At 27.9% G+C, this 13,166-nt stretch overlaps 1 protein-coding gene across 2 annotated transcripts in view; it reads right to left on the reverse strand.

Moving 5' to 3' along the window:
• Positions 1-13,166, reverse strand: part of LOC111612990 (uncharacterized protein ZK1073.1-like) — a 109,578-nt gene that overhangs the window by 68,750 nt on the left and 27,662 nt on the right. For both annotated transcript variants that reach the window (XM_023354284.1, XM_023354286.1), the window contains exon 2: positions 7,514-7,564. In XM_023354284.1, coding sequence (XP_023210052.1) covers positions 7,514-7,564 — 51 coding nt within the window. The remainder of the gene's footprint in view (positions 1-7,513; positions 7,565-13,166) is intronic.

Genomic DNA, 13,166 nt, shown 5'->3' on the forward strand with positions numbered 1-13,166 from the left:
GCACTCTCTCTCTCTCTCTCTCTCTCTATATATATATATATATATATATATATATATATAGAGAGAGAGAGAGAGAGAGAGATTAACCGTTTACTCCAATCTCTGCAATTAAAATGTTAATCAACTTATTTTGAAATACTCGGTACTAGTTACAATAATAACAATACTACTTATTTCGTCTGCAAGTGAAATTTTAATTTTCCGTCCTAGCCAAGTCCTAGACGTTCTTTGTACCTAAAAATCTGTTTCTGCATTGAACAGGTTTTCAATAAATTATCATAGAAAATCGCTCAGTTCCGAATAATTTTTTCCGTTCAGGAAGGTTTCCATTTTATCCAGATACCGTTTTGAACTTGTTTTACCATATTTGCTTAATCGTTATTACATATTACTTTCCTTTAAAAGAAAAATATCTTTGTTGAAAAGTCAATTCAAACTAACTAAACTGTATAAATAAATTTTGAACATAAAGAAGCAATTATTTATTGTAACATCGTCATAATGCCGAGCTGCAATGTTTAATCATATTTTAAATAAATTTTTAAATTTAAAATGTATGCCCTCCACCTCAAATTAGTAGTGTCTTGCTCCTGTACAGTACATCATACTTTTCCGTTAGCAACAGAGTCGTGCCGGTCATCTAACTCCTTTCGGGGGAATTTTTTGAATCGTGTTGAATCGGAAGTTCGTGTTGAATCGGAAGTTCGTATTTAAACTGGGCCTCCTGCCCCTAATCTTTCCATATCTGGTCTCGGCTTTCATATAACTCCGTTCTCGAGATTAACGAGCGACAGACAAACGACAGTTGGAATTTATAGGTCTACAATTTTTTCAAATTGCAATCCAATAAACTCCTATCAGTAAAAATAAATACAGTAAATGCAAAGATGTAATGTCTATCTCATTTTCATCTAATTATATTCTGAAATGAACATTCTAATTTCTATTCTAATCTCAATGATTGAGACAAATGTTTACCTGAATCTAATCTATTACAAATGAAAATAGTTGTGCCTACATTTGCATTAATTTTATAAAGACTGATATAGATTATACAGATTTTCAATACAAGTGAAAAGGTTTTCTCCATTCCAAAATTTTCAATACGAAAAATATTAAGCCCATTTTATATTTGTATCTTGGATTTTTTTTACTTTCCCAATTCTGTTACATATAACAAAGGGAAAGTATGGCGATCGGGCAAAAATAACCCCCCCAGAATTTTATAATTTTGCATTTTTGGCCACGGGACCTTAAAACGTCAAGAAATTAAAAAAATCGGTTTTTTTCTGTATGTATGGATGTTAGCATGTGTGCGGCGGGTAAGATTTTGTTTACTTACTTTGAAACTTAATAACTCCAGTGCTTTTTGCGAATTTTGATGGATAATAAGGATACTATTAAATTTAAGAGGGNGTGTACGCACCAGACGGAAAAACAAAAAATATAGTGTATCCACAAGCACTCCAATAAATAAATAGAATTGAAACGACACTTTGAAATGTTTTCCCGATAAAAATAAATAATAATAATAAGTTTCAATAAAAATGATAAAATGTAAATTGAATTTTATCATAACGAGTTTGCTTGAATTTCGTTTCTTCTCAGATCGCAGCAATGCGTGACGGGTAAGCTAGTGTTTCATAAAAATTCTCTATAAAATTCACACACTAATATTTTATCATCTCAGATTTTAAGTGGGCACCTTGTTTAATAATAGATTAAACCCACCGATAATGTAAAAAACTAATATCAGTTATATAGTCTTCATTGAGTTTGTCAGTGAGGAATATCCAATGAGTTTGTGAAACAAATCCAATCTAAGATTTCAGCATAAATGAATAAATTTTGGATAATTCATAATTATTATAATTAGTTAATTTTGTCAGTGTTTATGGTAATATTTGAATAATTTTCCATAAAACTTTCTAACTGTATATTTTAAGCTACAAAATACATTTTTAAAAAATTTCAACGTCGGTTAGTGTTTTCGTGGGTCTTAGAAAATTCTGATATATATTCTTATCCAATAATGTAATGCAGCAATATTCATGGTTTTATATAGCCTATCTGACGTATTTTCTTGAATCCCAAACAAGTTCAATAGGAACATTTTGCGTCATAATTTCACTATTTCCTCGAAATAATTTTTACGGTTAAATGAAATTTTTTTTTTGAAAATACCAAGATTAGATAAATTATCTCTTGCTATGTGCAGTAACATTTGGACAATAATATGTATTATTTTCCTAAAGATAATTTCTGATCTATATTTAAACAGTACCAGTAAATTTTAGATTTTAAATAATTTAGATAAATTATCATAGATAAATTCTGGAATACTCATTTTTGAATAGATCTGTCAACCATTAATGAAATATATAATCATTGAAAATATGAATTGGGTCACGTCTGAATGAATTTTATTATATTGAATTACTTTAAATTGTTGCTTATTAAAAGTAAAAACAAATATGTCGAATACTGTATTTTATACACTGCATAGTTTCAGATATCTAATAATAATAATGTTTCAACAATGATTAAATTTTTCAATATTACACTTTTCTAAATTCTGAAGTAACAAAAATATTTGTTACTTCAGAACAAGTAAGGAACAAGTGAACATTTTCGATATAAAAATTATTTTTATCAGATTAAAAAAAACTACCATTATGGAAGAAGGAATCGAATCCGGGCAAGCAAATATCCCAGGAATTTTTCTTCAGCGGTAGGTTCGAAATATGTTAGGCCCCGTCTCTTATTATCCGGGTCATCCGCATTGTGGGCTTAGTCCAAAACCAAGATGAATTTGGGTAAAAGGTCCTCTTAGTACACACAGCGCGAAAAAACTTATCTGCTGTTCTGATGGATTCCAGGTTCAAATCCAGGTTAGCTCAAAAATTTTCATTGATAGATTAACCCGGATATATCTATCTCCATCTCATTATAGAGAAAGGCCGTCTTAGCGCCTATAGGGCGGAAAAAACTGCTTTCGTCTCAATGCAGAATATATATTAGAATGTAATGAGTTTTCTGCAAAAAAAATTAACTATTGTTTTTTTTCTTTTCTTTCTGTTTACTTTTCTCAACAGAACAAAATCTGCTTAAATACATGAAATTTCAAAATACATTACTTTGACTATTATAAGATATATATAGCCTATATATAAGTAATATATTTCTTAATAAATATTATTATGGAAAACTTTTTGTAATCATTCAAGTCTGTAGAAATGAATTTTCTATAAACTTTCTTTTCATTCCAATATTTCACTTAGAAAGAAATATGAAAATAATGACATCATAGAAATCAATTATATCATTGGTTAATTTACTAAAACCTTTGGGCTAAACAAAATATAATTTACGTTCATATTGACAGAACGTTTTTACTTTATGCTTCCGATTCTTCTCTCCTGAGCAGAAAATTATTACAATATCTTTAACTAAAGAAAGATAAATATAATAGCGAGGTAAACTTTAAAATAATGAAAATATTGAATTTCTTTTTGACAATAAAGTAAAGTTTGACTTTAACCATTCAGATTACTTTCCATGCAAACTATTCACACAGCTTAAATCAATATTTTACAGAAAGCATATGAGTGTAAGAAAGGTTTTGTCTTCATTTTATTTATTATTTTTTGCACAGAAAATTAAATTCTATTTCTAAGAACAGATTAGTATGTCCATGGTCAGATTTAAAGATTTCTTCGACATTTAAACTGATTAAAATGAGATTCCTTATGCTATGATTCCTTATAACAAAGTTTCACTTAATTTTAAACATTGATTCATTTAATGGTTCAACTAAAACAATATTTCATGCAAATAGCTTTACTTGTAATAAAATTATTGAGATTATTATACGCAGAAATCAAGAACGATGGGCATTACCTAGACATCTAAACTTCTTTACAAGAGTTATCCATTTAATCACTTTGTTGAAAATTTCTTCAGAAAAACAATTCATTAGCATCATTTTGAATAAAATCGAGTTAAAAACATGATATTTAGATAAGAAATCATATGAAGAAAGTAAGAATAAATATTATTACTGAATCATTCAAATAAGATATTAGAAGGAAAAATTAATCTGTTTAAACTAATTTAAAAGACGCGAACTATTCAAAGACGATAATCATATAAATGTACAATATTTACTAACATGATTGTTATTTTAAAATATAGCAATAAATTAAATATTTAGATCTATGGAATACTAAGTAAAAATTCAGTTCTTTATATTAAAAGAAAAACGAATAAATGAAAGATTCCTGAATTCTATTTTTTTTCAAATCTAAGTTAATTCTTTTACGTTTATACTATTAACAATGAACGAACCTATATAGTATTAGAGAAGTTGCGGCCGAAGTTCAAACGTTAAACTTGTACGGCAAGCAGAAGACACGTTTTACCTCCAAGTAAAAAACGTTGCGACACACGTTTACGTCGCGCAACAGATCCTAATTGTTGGGTTGTTGAAAAATGGCGGAAACGTTTAACAACGATGAGTATTACCAGTGAAGGTAAATAAACAAATTAAACTATTTTAAAGTATTTATAGAATGTTTAATTACACTATATAATTATTTTTAATTAGCGTCGTGTCTCCTACCGTACGATAAGACGATGGGACTACCCCATATTTTTGTTGAAGGAAGTAGTGGCTTATGTAAATCCGAAAGCAGCTCGGGAAATTATTTTTAGAAAATTTACAAACGTATTATGCTGTTGATGGTAGAAGATGCTGTGAAAGAACAAACCTACTCCTACAGAATTATGATAAGCTATTATGAACAGAATTATATGTAAATTCTATAAGCATTTCACATCACTTGCAAAAAAATTGAATAATTAAATAATTTCTGGATTAAAATAGTCTGTTTTTTTGGCATTATTATTCATAAATGCTTAAATAAATCATTATTTTAATAAAATACGTCATAATTTTAACCCTAACACAAAAAAATGAAGTTTAAGTCGACCTTCTACCCACCATGCTACACGTAGCAAACACCATTGCCAACCTTCTAGAATTGCCAGATGGCGGCGCTCGACGTCCGACGTTCACGTTTTTGCGATGAAAACGTCGGCCGCAACCTCTCTATCAATATCACATAATAAACTTATGTCGCAAAAACTGTATGATATAATTAAATTAATTTCGAATTGCATTTATTGAATTATGAATTGCATACAAGGCGATTTAAATTTATATATCTAACATAAAAAGAAGAATGTTAGTTTGTTCTTTATACATTTCGACATGGTTTGAGCAAATGCAATGAAACATTTTCAGGGGCAGTCTTATCATCAAGGTCAATGACTACTTTTGTTTGAATTAACTTCAATCGTAAGTCGTAATTCCCCGCCCATAACTTGTCCGCTTTCTGTCTGATCAGTTGCATGATGGTATTCGAATAGGAAAATTACTTAAACAAAGATACCAGCGATTATAAAATATATTTTTAGGTGTTTTTGAGGTGCCATGTTTAAATATTTGATGTATTTTTTGCAAAATTTGATTGTTTGGCAACTTACCATTTGTCCGTGAATAATACTTTATAATTAATATTAGAAAAAAATTGGATATTTCGAATTATCTTCTCGCGCAAGCGAAAGTCAACGACTATTTGCTGTTGAAAGACATCAATTTCTATTTATTTGACCAATGAAATTGTGCCATTTCGTACTATCCGAGTTTCGCATACTTAGCATGCATTCGGAGGTTTTCCAAGGGTGAAGAGTGTGAATCTTCGGTCCGGTGTCATCAAAATATTTTTATTTGTTATATGAATTTACATCACATCGATTTTTTCTCTCTTCTTCAAAGTAGATTTTTGTTGTTTTTATTCTGTTTTGTTAATTTTATTTTTATCTTATTAAATTTATTTAACATTCACTTTATGATAAACATGACAATGGCTAAAATAACTAGACCCTTAAAATAATAAAAAGTAAACTATATTATTTGTTGTTATTACTTTTTGATCTGGCAGCGTCAAGCATATCTACTAGTAAAATATAAATGTAACGTGCAATATATTTAAATAAATTTATATCCACTTAAATGCAAATTCTCTATTCATAAGACTATTTCATGCTTTGTTTACAATAAGTTATTTATATTATCTCTATCATGTAAAATTATAAAGTTATATTGTGAAATTATCTATACTGTATATTAAGAAATTATGTGCATGTCTGTATATATTATTTATTCTGGAAATATAATAATGATATATTATTTGTGAATGAACAATACATATTTTTTATCTGAATAAATACACACATTAACACACATGTAAAATGAAATAATTTGTAAGCTCTAATTATTATTTCACAAATATGTAATTGAATAAGCATTTTTAACTTATGCTCATTGTTATTACTAGACTAAGGCATATTAAGTGTGTATATAACTACACCTGTAAATAGAAAATATAAAAATTTTAACAGATATGTTAACAGATAGTAGTGGTTTGATGATGCATTTCAACAAATTTAATATCATTTATTGATATTTAAAAAAAAAATAATCATTTTAGCATAAAGATGTTTATATAATAAGTTTACACATTTCTTAGAGACATTCCATCANGATGCATTTCAACAAATTTAATATCATTTATTGATATTTAAAAAAAAAATAATCATTTTAGCATAAAGATGTTTATATAATAAGTTTACACATTTCTTAGAGACATTCCATCATACAGAAATTGATCGATTAATTAATTTTTTCAATATGACTCCATTTCTATTTCTTGTATGAACAAATATGAAAATAAAGATAATAAATAGAAATGAATTTTTAAAACGATATCTGTAATATTCTGTACTTCTGTAAAACCAATTTTCGATTTTATATTATAAAAATATTAACAATTCTTCGATAATTACATTAGTTATAATAATAAAAAAACTATATTTAATGAAAAATAATAAAGCTTAATGCATTCTTTTTATTCAAGCTTGAAGTGCAAATTTAATAATCGCGAATGATATTATTATAAGAGTCGGTTTATTATACATTTCTTTCTAGAGGAAAACGATCAATCGACATTACAGTTTAGAATTGACGAAATCGGTTCCAGGATGTCAAAAATTGTGCAATAAAGATCGCCATTATCTTCATTCATTAAATTATAAGGTCAGTCTATTGCTCAATATCTACTAAATTGATTTTGTTAATTTATATTAATAAATCATTTATTTTTCCTTAATTTTCAGTAAGTGATTTATAATGTAATATATGCACACTTATGTTTTAAAACACTTCAGTATACTACTAGTTTTCATAAAAACATTAAAATATCAATAAAACTAACTTCTAGTTATAATCATATGATTATTATTTTATAAATAATTGGACAATTTTATAAAAACAAAAAAATCTCTTAAATTCAGTTTCTCAACAATTAAACCGTATAATTTAATTTTTTAAATATGCAATTAATATAAAAATTTTATTTCTTTGAAAATTAAGTAGCAATATTAAACTCACTTGTACATGTATTTTTACTTTTCCACATTTTGTCGTTTCAACCTCGAAATGCTGAAAATAATTGGAAAAAAAAAAATTAATTTACAAAGACAGAAGAGTATTATATAATTTACATATATAATATACAGTACTGTACATATTTCTATGAATCTATGTTATATAAATCATAATTTTTTGTTTAAAGAAGAAGGTAATTATTTATTTTAATTAAAAATTTCATGTTATAATTTTTGCTTCTGTATCAAGACAAAAATCAACGTAATTAAAGAAGGTATTATTAGATTACACCTACAACTTTACTGCTAACAATTCGAAAATATTATCAGATAGCTACGCAATAAATATGAAATTTTGATTATCTGAAATTTTATCTATTTTTAAATAACACAAACTACAATACGCAAAAATTGATAGAATATCTATTATTAATTTTAAAAGCCATTGTGACAGTTATCTTTACGTTTAAAAGATTACACGAGTAAAGAATTCTTTCACAATCTAAACAAAATCCTAGTTTTTTAACGATAAGACTAAAGAATTGCTTCATAACCATCCGAAAGAACAATGTTATTATTTTAATCGGATACATAAAAATAACAATCATATAGGAAAATCCAGGTTCAATTGGAATAATAATTGTTATTTAAATTTTGTATTCAGTAAAAATGAACTTGATTAATTATGATAAGTAAAAAAACATCTCAAAGTTTCTAGAAGTCTTCACATAATATGAATGTTACTACGGTCAAAACTTTCGTTTCATATAGATAAAGTCATATGAAATGAACTCATTAACTACTAATTCAGAGTATTTTAAAAATACTGAAATTCATGTATGCACGTATTCAAAAACATGTGAAATAATAATCAGAATTCGATCAAAGATTCGTGCCACACAGTTATTTTCCTTTTTTATAGTAAAATCAGTATTACATACGTAAATATTTTTATTACTAAGCTTAATCCAAATTCGAAGTATTCGAATGCAAGATTTTAAACTATTCGATTGCAAAAAAAGTCCTTGTTCCCAAGAACTTGCGCTAAGTATTCGAATACTTCTAGGATGCGATCCTTATTACTTCAAATAAGAGCGAACAAGCCAATTGAAGTTCCAAAAGCTAGTGTGTTGACCAATCGTCAAAAAATCGAATCGCATTACAGTAGTACAGAGACCAAATTGTTTTTTTTACTTCCTCAGGAATTTTAATACTAACTAGCTGCAAGGACCCGCTTCGCTGGATTTTTATTTGTTCGTACATTTGTATGTAATATAGTTTTTTCTTGTATATAAAAGACTTTTTCTAAGTAATCTAGAATCTAGCTGCAAGGACCCGCTTCGCTGGGTTTTTATTTGTGGGCAGAAAGTAACGATAGTGAAGATTAAGATAATTACATTATAGCCAATCTTACCCGTTTTCACAGAATGCAAGAATTAGGTCCCCCGTTTCCAGACTAATTAGAGACCTGGTCCCGATTCGATTTCTGAACGTCTCCTGTTCACGTCCAGTCAAACGAACTATTTTCAACGTTTCTGGAACGTTTACAATCGTTCTATAATCGAACCAATATTCGAATTTTATGTTCGAATTNTGAAAGTTTTTTACTTTACAAATTCTATTTTGTATGCAATTCAGTAATTTATTTTACTTACATTATAAAGTAGATGATACTTATGCATATAGCTATATATATATATATATATATATATAGAGAGAGAGAGAGAGAGAGAGAGAGAGATTAACCGTTTACTCCAATCTCTGCAATTAAAATGTTAATCAACTTATTTTGAAATACTCGGTACTAGTTACAATAATAACAATATTACTTATTTCGTCTGCAAGTGAAATTTTAATTTTCCGTCCTAGCCAAGTCCTAGACGTTCTTTGTACCTAAAAATCTGTTTCTGCATTGAACAGGTTTTCAATAAATTATCATAGAAAATCGCTCAGTTCCGAATAATTTTTTCCGTTCAGGAAGGTTTCCATTTTATCCAGATACCGTTTTGAACTTGTTTTACCATATTTGCTTAATCGTTATTACATATTACTTTCCTTTAAAAGAAAAATATCTTTGTTGAAAAGTCAATTCAAACTAACTAAACTGTATAAATAAATTTTGAACATAAAGAAGCAATTATTTATTGTAACATCGTCATAATGCCGAGCTGCAATGTTTAATCATATTTTAAATAAATTTTTAAATTTAAAATGTATGCCCTCCACCTCAAATTAGTAGTGTCTTGCTCCTGTACAGTACATCATACTTTTCCGTTAGCAACAGAGTCGTGCCGGTCATCTAACTCCTTTCGGGGGAATTTTTTGAATCGTGTTGAATCGGAAGTTCGTGTTGAATCGGAAGTTCGTATTTAAACTGGGCCTCCTGCCCCTAATCTTTCCATATCTGGTCTCGGCTTTCATATAACTCCGTTCTCGAGATTAACGAGCGACAGACAAACGACAGTTGGAATTTATAGGTCTACAATTTTTTCAAATTGCAATCCAATAAACTCCTATCAGTAAAAATAAATACAGTAAATGCAAAGATGTAATGTCTATCTCATTTTCATCTAATTATATTCTGAAATGAACATTCTAATTTCTATTCTAATCTCAATGATTGAGACAAATGTTTACCTGAATCTAATCTATTACAAATGAAAATAGTTGTGCCTACATTTGCATTAATTTTATAAAGACTGATATAGATTATACAGATTTTCAATACAAGTGAAAAGGTTTTCTCCATTCCAAAAATTTCAATACGAAAAATATTAAGCCCATTTTATATTTGTATCTTGGATTTTTTTTACTTTCCCAATTCTGTTACATATAACAAAGGGAAAGTATGGCGATCGGGCAAAAATGACCCCCCCGGAATTTTATAATTTTGCATTTTTGGCCACGGGACCTTAAAACGTCAAGAAATTAAAAAAATCGGTTTTTTTCTGTATGTATGGATGTTAGCATGTGTGCGGCGGGTAAGATTTTGTTTACTTACTTTGAAACTTGATAACTCCAGTGCTTTTTGCGAATTTTGATGGATAATAAGGATACTATTAAATTTAAGAGGGTGGGGAGATAAAATATGCATATCTCGAGTAGGGTCAGACTTAATGACGATTTTACTCATCATTAGCGTTTAAAACTTTTTTCATAAAACCTATTCCTACCTTCAAAATTAAGATTTTTGCCATTTCATAATAATTTAAAATATAAAGACTTTTTATTTAAATAAAATATCATAACAGATGGCGGCGCCACACGCAGTTTTAAATGATGGGAGAGTTTAGCAACTTGTTGCTAGATGTTTTATAAATGCATTTCTGTAACAATTTAACTAGAATAAATGATAAAATGCTATTATTGTAGAGAATATATATATAATTCAATAATAAAAAATAATAAATATAACAAATCCGTAAACATTATTTTAGACACGATATCTAATATATTAATAGCTATATGATTTCTAAAATAATGTTAAAATTATTAAAATTATGAAAAAATATTAATCTAAGTTTTAACTATTTAATATATTATTATTTTTTAAAATTTATTCTAACTTAATGGATGTAAAAACTGCTCGATATTTATTGCTATGGTAATCTAATCATGATTTATTATTCCAAACTGATGATTTATCTAGTTTAGAACTGCTGAGAGAAATCAGATTCAAAGATCACGCAGAGTAAATATAGTTTTTAAATATTTAAATTAGATCAACCAGAAAATTCGATTAAGAATAGTTTATTCATACGATATTATTAATTCAACAATTATTGTTGGAGAAAAGATAATTATTGCTATTATGAAAATCGGATTACACAAAAATAAATTCTCTTAAAATGGATAGTTATTTTGGCATGTAATTTAGTAATTTTCTTCCAAAACTACTTTTACATATGAAGGTTTAAATTTTAAATAACCAATGTTTTATTTTTAAAATCTTTGCTTTTAAAATGGAAAGCATTTTTATTGCTTTTGAATGAATTTTGCTTTAAATCTTACTTAACAATTAAATTTTATTAAAAACTTAAAAGAATAATTTGTTTAAATTTGTTATTATAAAAATTATGTATTGAAAACAAAACAAACAACAATAATAAATAATTTAAATTTGAAATTGCTTATACAGTATTTAAAATTTTAAACAGACTGCATTACATTTCACGATTATCATAAATAATTGTGAATGTAAAGAAGTTTAGTTATGAAAATCTTTAAAAATCTGCTACTTTAAATTTTCTTTACGTAATCTTTGTGATTTTACCTATCATGTAACTGAATAGTAAATAAATTTCTGATTTGGTTTGATATTCGATTTCAAAACCTACATATTTTCTTAAATAAAATCTTATATTACTTTAAGTATTTCGTATTTTTTATTAATTAATTAAAATGCAAAAAGCCTATCTCATTAAATTTTAAATCGTAAAAACACTAACACTAAAAAGCAGTGTTCTGAAAAATTTCAGTAAAATTTATTTTTCTATCATCAAGTTAAACATGAAAATATTTGGAACATGTTCTGAGATGGAGCAACTCCAAATTTGCATCAGGAGGGTTGAATGAAATATGAAATAGTATCTCGTGAAATCTTATAGGCGACGATCAGTGTCAGATAAGCTCATTATAAAAAGACTTACTGTCAACTATAGTGTATGAAGATACAAAATGTCACTCCAATCCAAACTATAGTAGAGTCTCTATAATCCGTCACTCGCCATTCCGACAAGTCCGATAACCTAACAGTCCGTAGGGTACTGCACATGTAATTTTCGGTTACCACTTATCGATGTATGCGACAGAGAGAGACTGGTGTACAGTACGTGTATGCTGTCAGTCGTTAAATGTTTGTTGCACACGTGGTTGACAAAACAGTTACAGCCGTGATTAATACGATAAACTAATAGGCAGCAATAGGCTGAAAACGTTAGTTATTAAAAATATTCTCTCAGTAAATGCAGAAGTGTGGCCGTAAATTTGTAATTTATCTCTCCTGGGCACGTCCGAACTGATAAACTAATCTGTGAACCAAGTGTGATTTTTACTGTACAGTACGTATGGTACATAACAAATTTACAGAGGCTCTACTGTATGTATGAAACACTAGAAGGTAATAATAGATTAATTCGAGACATCGGTCTATTGCAGCTATATGACTGATAATTATGCCTATTATGGGCAGACCTTACGTGTAATGAGATCAGCCAAAGAGAATAAAAACTGTGGAACGACGGTGCGATCCGAATTGCACATGATAAATTATGACTATATGGAGAGGACCCAACGTAGCATTAGGCTAACACCTCACCACGCGATCGACTGTCCGACTATTAGAGAGTAAGAGAATCTCTTATGTGACCCATTTGTAACAAAGACTACATTAGGCCTATATAATAAAATGAAATCTCGCTACTATTACAGCCATCTTGATACCGAGGGTGATTATGATAGCAGCAAAACAAAACGGATAGTTTTGTATATAAAAGTATTTTTTATTATGTAGGCCTATATAAGATGTGTGTAACAGAAAATGAATATATATTATATATTATAATGTAGAATATTAAAGTGAATTATTTGCACTATTCGGATTATATCGTATAAACTTATAAGTGCTTATAAATTAATTTTTTCATATTTATCATACA

This window comes from Centruroides sculpturatus, unplaced genomic scaffold (assembly GCF_000671375.1).
Source record: "Centruroides sculpturatus isolate CEXI.00-Female unplaced genomic scaffold, Cexi_2.0 scaffold1682, whole genome shotgun sequence".
NCBI lineage: Eukaryota > Metazoa > Arthropoda > Arachnida > Scorpiones > Buthidae > Centruroides > Centruroides sculpturatus.